Source organism: Canis aureus, chromosome 28 (genome assembly GCF_053574225.1).
Source record: "Canis aureus isolate CA01 chromosome 28, VMU_Caureus_v.1.0, whole genome shotgun sequence".
In the NCBI taxonomy this organism is placed as follows: domain Eukaryota; kingdom Metazoa; phylum Chordata; class Mammalia; order Carnivora; family Canidae; genus Canis; species Canis aureus.
Genome location: NC_135638.1, coordinates 30,041,549 through 30,058,447, shown reverse-complemented (window position 1 = coordinate 30,058,447; position 16,899 = coordinate 30,041,549). Strand labels below are relative to the sequence as shown.

General features: G+C 41.0%; 2 protein-coding genes across 13 annotated transcripts in view; one reads left to right on the top strand and one right to left on the bottom strand.

Moving 5' to 3' along the window:
* CLVS1 (clavesin 1) overlaps positions 1 to 3,072 on the top strand; it is a 174,911-nt gene extending 171,839 nt beyond the window's left edge. The window contains exon 6 of the mRNA XM_077876840.1: positions 937 to 3,072. Coding sequence (XP_077732966.1) covers positions 937 to 1,024 — 88 coding nt within the window. The 3' untranslated portion in view covers positions 1,025 to 3,072. The remainder of the gene's footprint in view (positions 1 to 936) is intronic.
* Positions 2,014 to 16,899, bottom strand: part of ASPH (aspartate beta-hydroxylase) — a 212,352-nt gene continuing 197,466 nt past the window's right edge. For 11 of the 12 annotated variants that reach the window (XM_077876823.1, XM_077876822.1, XM_077876824.1 and 8 more), the window contains one exon: positions 2,014 to 4,904. In XM_077876823.1, the coding sequence (XP_077732949.1) occupies positions 4,754 to 4,904 (151 nt within the window). In that variant the 3' untranslated portion in view covers positions 2,014 to 4,753. Of the gene's footprint in view, positions 4,905 to 12,009; positions 13,759 to 16,899 lie in introns of those variants that run through there. The other variant, XM_077876827.1, reaches the window with a different exon arrangement.

The window sequence follows — 16,899 nt, the reverse complement described above, 5'->3', positions numbered from 1 at the left end:
AACCACTGAACCACCCAGATGCCCCTGAAACTCAGGGTTCTGAGTTAACATTTTACTGCACATTATATGTAAATTCTGCTTATTTGAACAATCAAATTCAACCATTTTCTTAATGCTTGCAATACTTTTTTTTTTTTTTTTTTTAGTATGCGAACATTTATTATTTATCACATGTATATCTCTTACAACTTTCTATGAGCTGGAAAATTTCAGTTTCAATCCACATTGTAAAACCAAAAAAGAAACTGTTATTATCCAATACAAGAGGACATATCAGAAACTAAAGATCGCACTATTATCATTGCAATAATGGTGATAATAGAATACTCCATAAATTTTAAGTAAAATTACACATAAAATGCTTTATGAATATTATTACTTTTAGTCCTTATCAATAACTGTGGGAGGTAAGTAATGGTTCGATTTTACAGGTGAGAGAGTAAAGGTCTAGAGACTTTTAAGAACTCCCCAAGGCTCCTCAGCCAGTAAAGGGCAGAGTCTACATTTAGTGATCTGATTCCAAACCTCATGGTCTTAACATCATGCATGATAGTTTACTATGACATTGAGAAACCATAGGCTCTAAAAAAGTATTTTGAAACATTAAAAAAATTCCAACAGGATTTACTCTATTTGATACATCTCAAGATCCATAGAATTGTTGAGACACTGGGGCAGAGTTGTGGCTAGAACACGTGTTGCTTTTACCAACCGAAGAGATCTCAGCAAAGAAGCTTCTAAGATGCCTCTCCCCCTAAATATGTGATATAGAAGGCAGAAAAGCAAAAAGAGAGATACAAAAAGATGGAAAGTTTGTAGTTATTTTGAGTGTTTTGATTAATAAGGGGAACATAAATCTGAATGTTCTCCAAGATTACAAAATTGTTGCCACATGAATTGTCTGTAATTGTATCTTTCTCCTTCTCCTATTTTTAGGTCCCAGTCTGTGGTGGAAGCTGGCACCCTAAAACATGAGGAGAAGGGAGAGAATGAGAATACTCAGCCACTCCTGGCTCTGGACTGAACCCCGAGTCACCCCATGCTCTCGCAGATCGCCAGCCTTCAGTGGTATCAGCCACCCAGGAAGCACATGCGCAACTGACCCACACAGACACGTGCGTTCCGCTTGACACAAGGCCCTCCACTCCTGCCACCTAGTATTGACTGTCACCAGCCATTGGTCTGAGCAGCCAAAGTTGAACAAAGACTTGAGAGATGCTTTTTTTCCACTGGGGGACTGGAGGTGAAGCAAGGCAGTTATGTAAACATGATCCCCCTCCCCCATATTTATGGTAGTAAAATAATTGAAAAAAGAAAAACTAAATTTGATGCATACACTGCATTAGTACAAGGATTTTTCTGAGGTACCACAGACACCCTCTCCAGGTTTTGTGATTTAAGATTAAGTGCATTTCCAAGTAGATACATCAGAGTTAAACTGTGCAGACAAAATTGTCAAGCTCGATGTAGGGCAAGGCCCCAAGACAGTAGTATCTCCCATAATTTCCATTCTTATTGAATTATTTTTTTTGACCTCATCACCAGCATCGAATTGTTCAGCCTAAGGGCATGTTCTTGTAGGTCTGGCTATTTGCGGGGTTTGCTTATTTTGATTATCCTGCAAGAATGATTGTGACGTCACATCTTTTGTCAGGCCACCAGCTGATTGCCATGATCTGACTTTAAAAGAAGACACACACAACTTGAAATATGATTATTTCATCCTAATAACGTGACTTCCCACAGGCAACAGGAGTCTGCAGGGCAGGGGAGGGGGGAGGGGGGCGGGGTCTCATTGAAACACATGTCAGTGATTAATGGATCCATTCAAATGGCCTCACTTGGGTCACTACACAAAAGAAAAGCAGTTAGCCCCTCACTCTCCGGCAACCAGTTAAAGGTGTGGAGAAGGGAGCTGGCTGTTGCTGAGAGGGTAGGGACCAATCATGGAGGAAGACCCTTAAAGATGGCTAAATACGCAAGTACTGACAATAAGAGATTAAGAATGCAGGATAAAATGCCAAAGATCATTTTATTTCTTTGTCTATTCTCCTTAGAAATGGAGCCCCCAACTATCCATTCAAAGGAAATTAAATTAAAATAAACAGATATCATAGGATATGATATCCTTACTTGTGCCATGTTTCCCCCAATCAGTTGTATGTTTTTAGGTACCTCATCCTCCCAGTTATCTGCATGACATGGGCATTTATTAGTATGACCAGTTGGTGCTCAGTGTCAAATAAAAAATATTTTGGTTGATGATGGGCAGAAAAATATGATTTTATGTTCTAAGGATTTGGGAGAGTTAGCTAAAATATTAAAAGAAAAGAGGTGATCAAGTGGCCATAATCACCCTCAATAAGCATTATTACTAATCTTAACCATTTATGACATCTCTTTCTCAATGAATCTATTGTTTTAATTTTTTTTCTACTGGCAGAGGAGAATAAGAGAAGTAATTTTTGTATTCTACCCTTGAAATAAAATTGAAATAGAATTAAAAATATTTCTCAACCAATTGTATCACGGTATAAATAAAACCAATTCATTTTGTGTAGACATTTCAAATAACAAAATAGTAACACTGAAATAATTCTACCAATGCAGTGACTGAAACACTTCTTATATTCCATGACATAGGGAAGAAAGATAAAGAATTAAAGTGAATTAGAAAATCCATTTTATTACTTGGGTTTATAAAATAGTTGTGGGATCCAAGTATTTAAAATGCTATTGGAATCGATTATTGCCAACGTTTTTGCAACAGTTATAATATTCCTGGCTTTTCAATTGGCAATATTTAGAATCCTACTGTAGTGACCTGATTTTAAATACCATATTATAATTATTAAGTCAAGAGCTAGTTTTTATTCTATTCCATGATTTCATTAAATGAATGTAAGATGATGGTTTAACATTGACAACTTCTACTTTAAATTTCTTTATGTGTATGCAATATACATACAAGAACCAAATTCAATAAGTGACATGAATGTTATCACACGAGCATTGGATTGTATTGTCCTTTGTCAGTCATTTCTTCTGTTCAATAAATACTGAAGGACATGACACCTTTTTATTTTTCAAGAGCTTGCTTTTTCTTCTGGACCTTGGCAATTAATTTTGAGACTTTCCTCACATTCTTCTTCATGTATTTTAGTGGTATTGTTGTGGCAAAACAGAAGGGAACAGGACAAATATTTTGCAAACCCTGCTAACTGGAAGCTATTGTCAAGCAGAAAGGATACATTTCAATGGTAAAGAACTCTTTTCAAAAGAGGCAAATAAATCATCCTCCTTTGTCCTTAGATGGAAAGGAAGCACAAGTATTTATTTCTCCCTGGGAATGAAATCTGATAACCTCTTTGTCATTTCTTCGGCATTTTTGTTCATATTGGCTTAAAATTCAGGTACATGAATATCATTACATTCATATAGCTAACATGTCTAGTTTTGATTGGAAACATGCAATATTTAATGCATTAATACTCTTCTCAATAATTTGATCATCTTTGGAATAAGTAGGCATGAAAATTTCTCAACTGTTATTTCTATGCTGTGGGTAATACTGAAGCTAAACTATGGATAACAGTTGCTACTTCAAAGCTATGCTTAAATGGCATAAAGTTTCTCCAGCCAAGGAAATGGAAGAGTCTTCCAAACTCTTTCAAAGAAGAAGGCAATCTACACAAGCTGAACCCAGGACTAAGATCCTGGCATTCTTGCTTGGTCTTCCACTTTGCCATCCTTCATATTTTTACAAAATTGTGATGGGAACACACATAAGGACCTCTTCGCTCACAGGGATCTACAATAGGCCAAGAGACTCTGGATTCCAGCCTTGTCTCAGATGGCAAAGAGGCGGAAGAGCCAGATGTCCTAGCAGCTACCTATTTACCTGATCCTGAGAGGAAATGTTTACTTTGAGAAATTTCTTTCAAGTTCTAATTCTTAGCATTAAAAAATGTACATGTGGTACTGCTATGACTCAATATAAAATGATTCCATGTCCTGTTGCAGGATGCAAAGCTTCTCTTGGGAAGACAGAGTCTCTACCATTTGCATGGCGAGCACAGAAATGAAGACAATGGCTTTCAGTGAAGCTAAAAAAGCAAACAGACTCAGTGGGTAGGAAGCAGTACAGTTCCTAGACATCAGCATAATTACATCTTTCTCCTTCGTATTAGGAAAATAAAATTGCTTTTTTATGGGTGTCTTTTACTAAAGATAATTAGAAGAGGGAAGTCTGAGTTGACGAGGGAAGTTACCATTAAGCAGCAAGAAGTAAGGCATTTACACAGCTTATTATTAAACTCAACAAAAAAGTAGTGGTAAGTGATGACAAAATCACCCAGCTACCCTAGAAATATATAACTGCATAGAAAAATTACAAACTAAAGTGATCCATTCACAGTTTCTACATGTATTCTCACTGTACACTGATTCAGGCCTCTTTTAAGGGGGAAAAGTATCTTTGGCTGACAAGACAGAAGGGATCATGTATTCACCTGAAATACGGCACCAGATGGGTGCTGTTGTGGGGGGAAGTACAGCAGGGTGCTTTCTACATGAACTGCAGCAAGGCAAATATCCCATTTAGTGTCTTCTAACCCTAGGAAGAATCTTAGAATTTGGGGGCTGCACATCAAGGAAATTAAGGCTTCTCAAACTTGGAACCTCTAGTCCTATACCCAAGGAGATAGAGCCAGAAAGGCAGCCTCTCTCGTGTGTCCCAAGCCTACACAATATGCTAAATGGCAGGAAGGCTGTGTCTCTGCTGGGGTGTCAGCTCTGGGTGCCACACATCCACGATGAATATCAGCCGGAAAGACGTAGCGTCCTGCCACACCTCATGCTCGAAAGAATCATCAAAGATGAGCACCTTGCCTTCTTCCCATGTCCTGAAACAGAAAAATATGGATTCAGATGCCTGAGAATCAATCTCTGGCTACATGCAGAGAATTATTCCTGGTCCAGGCCTACGTGAGGCTTGTTTAGTCAAGCAATCAGTCAGATGTATGCTAATGGTAACTTCTTGATCAGTGACTGCCTGCTATCCTCCCTGCCCCTTCAGAGACTGGTCTAGACCTATGGGTGGCACCCAGGTCTTGGGCATCTCAATGCCCCCTGGAGGCTACCTGGCATGGCGCCAGAGCATCTCCAAGTGATTTTCTCAACCCCTTCCAATTGTTAAAGTTCCATTTTATGGAAGAAAGTTCCATTTTATGGAAGGGCAGAGAGAATGAATTTTGTTTATATTTTTAATGTCATCTGCAATGTAAGTGGGTTATCCATGGAATATTTTAAGTCAATGCTGCAGAACACCCTTCAGGGCCTCCAGCATTACTTCATAAAATATGTGTATAGGAGCTAAGACCTAAACATAGTGCTCGTCTAAATAAAGAAATCAAGAGAGAAATGTGCAGGGGCAATTACACAATGCTTTTCAAATCCAAAGGAAGTTTATTACTCATGCTAATGTTCTCCTCTTGTTAAAATAGGCATTAATTGCCAATATATTACATACTAAGTTATGTCTTTAAAATGAAATTTTTACTAGGAAATTTTCTTTAGATATTAAAATTCCACTCAAGTATTTAAAATTTTAAATCAGGCATTAGCAAATAATTAAAATTATAGGATAGAAAATGCTAGCTTGATTTCAAGTTACTGCATTATCATAAGGAAGTTTTCCTTAGGAAAATTATTTGTGCCTTTTTATGCTCATTACTAGGTGATTAATCAATATTAAATTAGGTAATATTTCATACTGCAAGGTTTCTCAGCCTTGGCTTTAGTGACATTTAGGGCCTGATAAAATTTGTTTTCGGGGGTTATCCTGTGCTCTACATAAGTTTGGCAGCATCTCTGGCTTCTACCCACTAGCTGCCAGAAGCATGCACTCTCCCACAGTTATGAGAACCAAAAATGCCAAATGTCTCTGTGGGGTGGCGATGGGAGAGTGAGAGGCAAATTCATCCCAGACATATTGCATTCATCTGACAACAGCACTTCTCAGTTATTTAAAGGCAATGATAAAGTAATGAATATTTGCAAGTTAAAAGTTCCTTGAAATTGAGAATCAACCTCCACTTCTGCTCCCATCCCCACCTTCCTGCCCCATTTTCTACGCTGTCTCACACACCTAACCTAATAACTTCCATTCAATAAACACTGCTTAGCATTTTGATATGATTCCTCTTAAGGATCAAAGAGTTCTACTGGAGTTCCATCCAAGTGTAACAACCAACAACAGAAATAAATAGACATGGGAACAAATGGCAGAATATGTATTATTACCATGCAAAAACCAAACTTGAAAGGTAAAGTCAAGAAAAGAAAAAAAATGACAAGAAAAACGAAGTGAAATGATCTGTGGTATATACAGTCTGGTGACTTTCTAGGTCTTAGTGTTATTGGTGAGATTATGCAATGTCCATGGGTACCACTGAAAAACTTAAACAGGCAAAAGATAAGGGGGGGGGGGGTTGTGCTCTCAAAAGGGAAAAGCAGGGCATCCATGTGCACAGCAGCAATACTGATAGTAGTCAAAAAGTGGTGGCAACCCTAGTGTCCACTGACCAACGAGTGGATAAACAAAATGTGGTATAAGCAGTCAATGAAATATTATTCAGGCTTAGATGAAAGGAAAATCCAGACAATGCTACAACATGGGCATTATGACATTTTGCTAAGTGAAATAAAGCAATCACACAAGAACAAATATCGCATGATTCCGCTTATAGGCAGTACCTAGAGTTATCAAATTCACACAGATAGAAAAGAATGATGGTGAGTTGTTGTTTTGTGTGTGCGGGGCTTTAGTAAGGTGAAGAGTCCTGTGGATGGTTGGATACTGCGATGGAAGCACAATATGATCCTACGTACCACCACCAAACTGTATGCACATTTAGAAATGGGTTGGTAACTTTTATGTTATGTGCACTTCACCACCATTGAAAAGGAAAAAAAAAAAGGGAAAGGCAAAGGGGAACGTGGTAGAAGAGAGAGGGGGAGTGAAACAGCATGGCACAAAGGACAAGTTATGGCCCTGAAGGGAAACGTATTTAAGCTTCTTGGCTCTGCCATTTACTACTATGCGACCTGGGCTGAGTTACTCGGCATACATGAGCCTTTGCGTCTTTATCAGCACAGCTGCTGTGAGGATTAGCATCTGACGGGCACATGGTAGATATTCGATTAATGATAGAGAACATAAAACAGAGGTTGAAGAAAAATACAGGGAAAAAATAGAGACAAGATAAAAGAGGTGATAATGTATGGAAGTGGTATAATGTTACCAAAAATAACCTTGGCTTCATGCCTTATGAATTTGCCTTCATTTGAGAAAACTGAAAATCTTCCAAAGGGGTGAGATATCAAAAATCCTTCAGAGAATCTGCAAAGTACACTTTGTGTTGCAATGACAAGTGGTTCTCAATGTTTTCTGAGTGGCAAATAATCCAGAATCTACTTAAAATATTGGAAGTAATTCAAAGACCCAAATAGAAAATCCTAGGTTGTGCAAAATTAAATTTTTCACTAGATTCTGATGGGTGTAAGAAAGCCAAAGACTTAGGAATGCTTTATGGGAGCAAAATCTTGAGCATATTATTCATTAACTGAAATTCCCTGTGAATTGGGACGAGCTTTTAGTGTCGAAACACACTGATTTATTCAAGGAACACCAGTGGCTATAAACATGGAATTTAATGACCATTGGTCTGTGGCTTTTCAGATATTCAGTCAAAATGGACCAGCATAAACAATTGATGAAACAATTTTTTAAAAGATTTTATTTATTTATGAGACAGTGAGAGAGAAGGAATGGGGGGAGGAGCAGAGGGAGAGGGACTGCACTGAGCATGGAGCACAACTCGAGACTCAATCTCAGGACCCTGAGATCATCATCATCTGAGTTGGAACAAAGAGTCAAATGCTTAACCGATGGAGGCACCCAAGTGCCCCAAAACAATTTTTTTTAAAACAAAAAATCTAGGAGGTATTCCAAAGAGCTGGATTCCTCTAGGGCCATAAACTCATGGGGAAGCATGTCCCAGTATCTTCATTTTGCCCTTCCATTTTCTTTCACATATTTCCCCAGAAAACAGCAAAGATACCCAAGTATTAATGTAGATTCCTTTCGAATACTTCAAAACTGGTGTCTTTCACTTATGAGAGGGCAAATGTGACAAAAAGCGCAGCCCTAATTAACCTCAAAGGGCAGAACAAAAAAATCCCACACAAGCAACATGCAGGCTGAATGACTGGGGTTAAGCAGCCATAGGTGGCTTGTGTGGTCGGGAAAGGATGAGGTTTTCCACAAAGAAAGATAGAGCTAAAGAGGTCAAAGTTCTTTAGATCTCTTTTGAATGACAAAGACTCTCCTTGCAATGCAAGAAACAGTTTTCAGGCCACTTGCTTTGTGAGCAAAGTTTCACCAAATAAGATTAAGTTACTCAAAGTATGACATGAAAAGTGCCCTCTGGAGAAAAGATTTTTCAGAGTCGTCTTTGAGCTTCCTGATGGTGCTCACATGGCCTTTCTCTGAGGATTCAGAAACACAGGACCAGAGTGGGGAAGCTGTACCTTTTCCCCAGGGGGCTACCTCATCTGGCCATTAGAATTTCTTACCTTTATGGGAAGAATGCCTCATCCTGGTTTGCAAAAGATACAAGAATATCTGGCCCAAAATAAAGCAATATCATATCATTTCTCAGTTTTCAAGTTTAATTAATGACACCAATATAATGGTGGAGGTACATACCTAACAACCATAATTGGGTCACTGAACTGTCATCAACAATAATCCTATTAGATTCTTACAGAATCTTTCACCTAAAAACTTTAACTGATCATAGCTCGGTGATCTTTGCTAAAATGTTCTGAGGTAGGCAAGAGACACGGTTCTAACATTTCAGCAAAGGAGTCATTCTGATACTGTGATTCTGTGGAAGAAGCAGAAAGTCACCAGCCTTGCTTTGTTAGAGCCCAAACCTTTGGCTCAAGATCAGGGTACAAGGGGGATATTCTTCGTGCCGGTAGCTAGCTGCTGTGGTGAGGTAGCCTGTAAGGTGTTTTACAGGCGGAGTCGAATACACGAAAGGGTCAAAGAGCTCAGGAGTAAGGCTACTTAACACAGTGCTTATTAATTCTGATCTACTGAAATCCCTCAGTTCTGACTGCATTGGAAATCCTGGCACATACTAGAATTGAAATGTAAAACTCTTCTCTCTCTCTACCTAATATATGCAGACAGAAACACACACACACATTCTTTGTCTGTCTGTCTATCTATCTATCTATCTATCTATCTATCTATCTGGACAAAGCACTTTTCTGGAGTCTAGGACACCTGTATTCTTGTTCTGACAGCTGTGATCTAGCCATGTGATAAAGCACTTCATGTAGGGGCCTCAGTTTCCCTATTTGTGCAATGACAGAGGTAGATAAGATGGCCTCTAAGGCTCCTTTCAGCACTAAAATTCTCTTAATTCTCTGAGCTAAGCTATTGGTTAGGATGTCAATCATCATATTACATTTCATAGGATTTACTTAAGCTTTCATCTGAGGAGTGGGTATATTTGCCATTTTGTTTACTGTCAAAATATTAATTCCAATAAAAGATGGCTAACTTCACAAAGAAGCAATCTTCCCAATAGATTGTATATATACACACCCCCAGCATATCTCCCAGCCCCCCAAGGAAGAGCCCCTGCCCAGCTGCCACAGGGCTTCCCTCCTCTCCACACAGGCCTGGGGATTCCAGATTATGCCCTCCTGTTCACCCCACTGCTACCTCTGTGGAAGCTTCGGGCTTCCTCCTCTTGGTCTTAGGTCAACCAGTAGCAGAGGGCTCTGTAATACAGCTGAGAAAGCCAAAAAAGGACAAAGAAAGAGAAAAAGCAGAAGAATCACTCATAAGGCCTCCAATGGGATGCCAGTGCCCACTCCCCCACATACTTCTATTTCTAGGGTAGGGGGATAGAGAGGAAAAGGAGAAATGCAGGGGGTGGAGTAGAGCTATCAGCTGTGCTCCTGCTGGTCCTCTGTTCTCTGGCATCCCTCCTGGCCTCATGCCTATCAAATCACGGTCCCTATCTGTATCTGTACCATCCCTCCACCAACTCTGGCCTGGCACACCATGGTTCTCTATCTGGTTCTCCTTTCCTAACTCCTTAAAGTTTCACCTCCTCCCTGTCAGAATGCACCCTCCAGGTTACATGAACCACTTCCAATGGTGGAGGAGTGCTTGGTCTCACTCCTTGGAATATAAGGGACAAAAGTCTCCATTTCTGCAGCCATCAGATGAGAGGACGGTAAAAGATCAAGTACACTGAGTGCATTTACCACACAGTACTCTGTAAATAGAGTTCTGAGGGCAACTCTATGGATTGCTTTAAAACTCAAAACCATAGAAAGATAGGCTTTGATTCTTTTCCCATCTCACCGATGAAGAAATCAAGGCTTAGACAGGTTATGCACATTGTCTAAAAGATTGTGAGTTAAAAGCTTTGGAGGGCTGACCCAGGAACCTCCACGTCATTTAAGATTGTTGTAGTAGAATGGATTCCAACTTTGCAATTTTTCAACAATCAGTTCAACAAACAAAACGTTTGCAGATGATTCATATTCCATGTGGGAACCGCCATTCCAGTAGAAGCGTCACTGTGTATCCATGTGGATGAATGCCGTAGACACTCTGTGCCAACTAGAACAGGGACGAAGAGGCTCTAACTGGTGCTTTTAGTTCACCAAGTTGCTCAAGGAAAGGAAGAAAGGGCAAAATGTTACCTATTCAATAACAAATCTTCAGGAAACATATCCAGTTAAAATGTCATTTTCAACCTGCAGCCCAGATGGACAGACTTGAGCAATGACTTACAGATAAAGTCACATTATGGTTGGGATGGAAGATGGTTACATTTTGTGAAACAGAAGAGCTTGGATTCCAGGGAAAATTTTAAGACTTTATCTTTTTAGATGCTTTATAAAAACAAAGCAAATGCTGCCTATGAACAATTTCATGGTGGCTTTAAAAATTAAATCTTTCTCTTACTGTTAATATTATAGTAGGCCTTTCACATGCTCTTCCTAATTAGAAACTTGAGAGATTAATGGGGATTTTACAATTTTACAAATTTACTAATTTTACAAATTCAGTTTGTAATATGTTACAAACTGAAGTATGTTACGGTAGAGGGCCATTATTTTTACAGCAACAGAGACAGGAATTAAATGACTTATTGCCAAATTCATTTCTTCAGCATGATACTGACATTAATGCTGACACATGCTTTCCTGGTATGTATTAGTCTTGTCCAATATTTCGTGCTGGCAATTTGTAGGCAATAATGCTGAATCTCCTGGAGGAACCACATGGTCACTCTTCTTTCCTGCAGCCTGGTTCTAGCATGTCTTGGAGCCCTTTTTGGAGACTGAGTAGAAAGAATTCCTGTCTGGGATCATCCAAAGTTCAAACAACTTGGTCACTCCATGAGATTAACAACAATTAGTTCCCGCTTGCTAGTAGCATGTTTATCCACTGACTTAAGTTCATTCAGCTTTGGATCAAGATCATAAATGAGCTCTTTTGACAGGCTGCAAAGCATGGCCTGTCAGGGGTGACACAAGTGGTCCAAATATGGACACTGTCCAGCTGCTTTCTCTCCCTTGTTGTCTGGAAATGAAAACTAGCATTCACAGTGATCAACTTTTAAGTGTAGGATGATCTTAGTTTTGTTTTTATTTTATTTTAAAAGATTTTATTAATTTATTTGAGACACAGAGAGAGCATGTACGCAGGCAGAGGGAAAGGCAGCGGGAGGAGAAGCAGACTCCCCACGGAGCAGGGAGCCCAATGGGGGGCTTGATCCCTGGACCATGAGATCATGACCCAAGCCAAAGGCAGACGCTTAACCAACTGAGCCACCCATGCACCTCAGAATGATCTTAGTTTTGTAACCACAACCACCACCAAAACCCTAAAAGGTCAGAAACCTATACTTAGTGAGGCTATGGGTTGAGGTTACACAGACCTTCAAGCCAGAATGCCTGGGACCAAATCTTGATTCCAATATTGTAGTGGGCTGAATGGTGACCTCCCCTAAAAAGTAAGTCCACCTGGAAACTGTGAATATAACCTTATTTGGAAAAAGGGTCTTTAGGGTTGTAAGGAAATTAAAGATCTTGAGATGAGACCATCTGGTTTAGGCTGGGCTTTAAATCCAATGATAAGTGCCATTATAAAAGAGAAGGGGATGGGTACCTATGTGGCTCAGTCAGTTGAACATCCAACTCTTGATTTTGGCTCAGGCTGTGATCTCAGGGTTGTGGGATCGAGCCCCACATCAGGCTCAGTAGGGAGTCTGCCTGAGACTCTCTTCTTCTTCCTAATCTTCTCTCTTCCTCAAAAGAGAGAGAGAGAGAAGGACAAAAGACATGGGGGAAGGTGATGTGCTGGTAGAGGCAGACACTGGAGTGATGTGTCTACAAGCCAAGAAACACCAAGGATGGCTGGCAGCTACCAGAAGCCAGAGGAGGTGCAGGGCACACATTCTCCCTCAGCCTCAACCCAATACCTGACTTCAGACTTCTGGACTCTAGAACTACAAGAGAATGAATTTCTGTTGTTTTAAGTCATCCAGTTTGTAGTAATTTGTTATGACAGCCCTAGGAAACTAATACAAATTCAGCACTAAGCTGAGTGACCTTGGGGAAGTTACTTGGCATCTTTATACCTCAGTCTCCCCAGCTGTAAAATAGAAATTTTAATAATCCCTTAGGATTGTTGTGAGGATTGATAGATTCATGTGTGTGGCATCCTCAGAGCTGCTTCGCACAGCAAGCACGCTATTTATCATTACTGGGTTCATCTCCTCCTTCTCACAAACATACATATGCAGGCATTGAGAAGTGTCTGGGCAATATCTCTGAGTATCAAGATCAAAAGTAATACTTTTTTCTGTTGTGCTTCTCTGTGTTTTACAAATTATGTACAAGGAATATGCATCATGCATCAGTTTTACGGTTAGAGGGCATTTATTAATTTTAAATGATCATTTAATTTATATAAGAGGCTACATATCTGCAAGCTCATCTTCAGATAAAAATTGCTGTGCTATGTTTTGCAGTGATGGAATATTTAAACAACATGCATGCTAGCAGGACCCACACAGTGCTGGAGAAACAGCAATGTGATTATTAATACCTGAGAACTCCAATGTGCAAATTGTTACGGGTAAACTACTCTTTTGGAAGTTGAGAGGCTCTGAAAATTGCTTCCTGTTGCCTAGCACAAGGAAGTCTGATTTCTTGGTATATGTGTTTCCACACTAACAGTATTTCTATAATAACAGTGTGAAACTTCTAGGTTTCCTATGACAGTCTTTCTGTCTTTGGAGTTTACAAACCACCTGTCTACTCTTCAGCTATCAAGCTATTTTCACTGTAAGCATCACACGGTATTTTAACTGACCCATTTCTCTTATGAAAGACACTATTTTTGTAATGAGGCACTTAACCTGACCCAATCACCCTTGAGTTAAGGCTTGCTGAGGATGAGAATGTAACACAATATGAAGTATGAGAGAAGGGACACAGGGAAGAGTGTTGACCAGCAATCATGATGAGGCGGAAAGGCACTATCCTTCTGGGCTCTCTGGGGTCGAGAACAAGAAGCATTTCATCTTCTGCAAAATCGGCTTCCTGGCCCAACCATAGGGAGGTGGGTGGAAAGTACCTGTTAATAATCACCTGCAAAAAACAGCATCTGCAAGTTATTGTTATCAACAGGTACTTCCTGTCATGTGAAGAAGGTTACGTTTTAGCGCAGTGGAAAGCAAGGGCCTGCCATGTTACCCTTCTTACTCAAGCTCACCCTCCATGTGAGTTGTAGGACTGGGGCCACTTGTGGCAGGTCAAGACAGGTAACCCCAGCATGCTTTTGACTTGGGGGCGGTAGCTGTCCCTTCCTTTGTCAAGCCCGGTCCCCAGGTGTTTGCTGGGAGCCTGGGGCAGGGAATGCACTGTGTAGGCTCTGCTGGGACACCTCTCCTGGTGTCACAATGTGAGAGCTCTGCTTGGCTTCTCATTTCAGCTCTGGCACTGTCCAACTGCTCCCCTTCCTCGCTGCTACATACATTCCTTCAGCCTGGCCTTATTGCCTCCAGCCTCTGATGACTAGGATCAGTTTGCGCATGTCCTTCTCTACCTATTCCTAAGTGGGCTTTTGTCTAGTGATTTTTTCCTAGAGTAACTTGAAGCAGGACAGACCAGAAATTTTAAAAAATACCTGGAAAGCAGGAGGGAGGGAGGCCAGGAGTGAGAGAGGCAGGGAAGGAGAGGCAAAGATAACAAACAAGTTTATAACCATCAGGCAGTACTCAAGAAGTTCTCTTCTCTTTCTTCACCGCCCCTAGTTATTCAATCTTGTAACCCAGCATCCTCTCTGTATTCTCTGGGTCCCCCCACTGTGTCCTTACCCCTCTTCCTTTTGGTGGAGATCCTGCAGACCCAAATGGAGTTCCCAAAGGCCTGACAAGATTCATGCCATCTGGGGAGGAATCTCTCCCTGTTCAGCTATCTCTGACTGTCTTCCTTGTGGAGGCCAAGAAAATTAAGGCCATTCCACTTTAAGTTCAGTGTTAGCACAAGTACAGCCATCCCAGGCCCCTGTGAATAAGGGCTGAACTTTACATTACTTCAGTTACAGGAAGAAAACAGTTTACAGCTTAACATCCTAGAAAGCCCCTATTAGAATGAGAACAGAGCCCAAGCCAAGGGCAGGAAGCCCCTATTAGAATAAGAACAGAGCTCAATGCCCTTGAAAGCCCCAAATCAAAATGTAAACAGAACTTGAAGAATTGCTCCAGCCCTTCTGGAGGTCCCCTAGACCAGCCCTTAAAACTAAGCTGAAACCCACCTCGGGGTCCAAGTCCCTGCTCCGCTGTATCCGGTTTACTTGGACCCAAGCTCGAGCTTGCTAATAAACCCTCGTGTGTTTGCATCGGTGTCGGCTCCTTGGTGGTTTCTCGGATTCGTAATCTTGGGCACAACAGTCCTGGTCCCGCCCCCCCTGCCCTCCGCTGCCCCATCTCCTCGGTGGTTCTCCTTTGTCTGTCTTCTAAGTGTGGATGTGTTCTCGGAGTCTCAAGCTTCCCCCGGAACCTCCTGCTAAGCCTGCCTCTTGAACCTTTATGTCTAGACTTGATTTCTCTCCTGAGCTCCAGGCATCTGTATCCAGCCGACTTCTGAATGTTTCCACCACTGTGTTCCAATAGCAACTTAAATAAAATATATACAAACACAGAACTCATTATCCATTTCCCCGAAATTGCCTCACACCTCCTAAGACCTCAGTATTTGCTAAAGCATCAAAAGCCTCCTACTGACCAAAATGGACACCGCCAAGTCACCTTGAACTTCCCCTCCCTTGTACCACACTTGGGATTCACTTGAGTCATTTTCATATCTCCTGCGGCTGCTTTTTACTCTCCCTTTGTTTCCAGGATCTTCTTGGGCAGGCTGCTGTGGCGGGCTGTTAACTGTTCTTCCTCTCTTCCACCATACAGCTTTTGTCCCCCAGGGCTTCCAGAATACCTTCCTGACAAAGCTCTGATCCCACTCGTTGGTATTCAAAGCCTTCTATGACTGGGCTTCTATTCCACTCTTTCACTTTTTCTGACCTTATTCTAAATGTGCTCTTAAAGTTTTTAGACAAGAGGGTGACTCTAATGTCTTGGAGGGCTACATAAGCATACCACAGCCTAAGCCAGAGTCAATGCACTTGAATCTGAGAAAATGAAGCCTAAGAGCAACCAATCACAGCCAGCCAACTGGGCTTCCCCAAGAAAGGCAACCACTTCCACTATAACCAATCGCTTTGATTTACTTAAGCATCTTCTCTATAGGAACCCTGTCCCCAGCTCCTGTCCTGGAAAATCCTAACCACCCTTAGAGTTTGACATTACCTGATGTGAATTGGTGCGTGCTCAAATAAACTCTTGAAAATTTTAACATGCTTAACGTTTATCCACACGACCGAACCCTACACTCTTGGTTGCTGAAATCACTCCATATTCTTCACATGTGCCCTATCATTTTGGCTTCTGTGCCTTTGCAGATCCTATGCTTTCAGCCTGAAATGCCCTTTTATCCCAGCTTTGAATTCCCAAACCTACCCATCTTTAAACATCACCACTGTCAAGATTCTCAAATCTTGGCAGCAAATGAATTACTTGCCCATTGACCATCTGTAGCATTTTTATCTCTACCTCTCTTAGGACTCACGACATTTGAGCCTGTGTTATGTCCCTGATCAGGTACATCTGGCAGGGGAAGGCTCCCATCTGATTCAACTTTGAATCTCCCACAGCACTTTGTGCTGCCCCATGTCCCAGGGCAGGCCAGTCTCTGCCAATAACCAAATAAATGACTGTGTACTCCTTGAACATCCCCCTCCATCAGATCTCTACTGAGGACCATGACAAATGTCCAGGAAGATAGCAACTTGGTTTCTGACCTCTAGGAGCTTCTAGAGATTAGGCTAACATCTGCTAATTGATAAAAAGCAATGGAAGAGAAAGAATACGATTACTGGGAATATACACTATATACATTCTAGTAAGTCAGGAAAGAGGCTCCTTTTTATGAAATGGCATTGGATCTTAGTAACAGGTTTATTTTGGATGGGTGAAAAGAAGGGCATCCCAGGTGGATGGAGTAATAGGATTAGGACAGCGAAAGGCATGGGGACAAGGGCCTAATGTTCACCATGTCCCACTCATGCTAGGATGTGGGCTCAGCGCCTTGTATGCATTATTTCATGTAATCCTACAACAATCCTGCATAGCAGATAGCATCACTGCCAATTTTATAAATAAGGAGGCTGAGGCA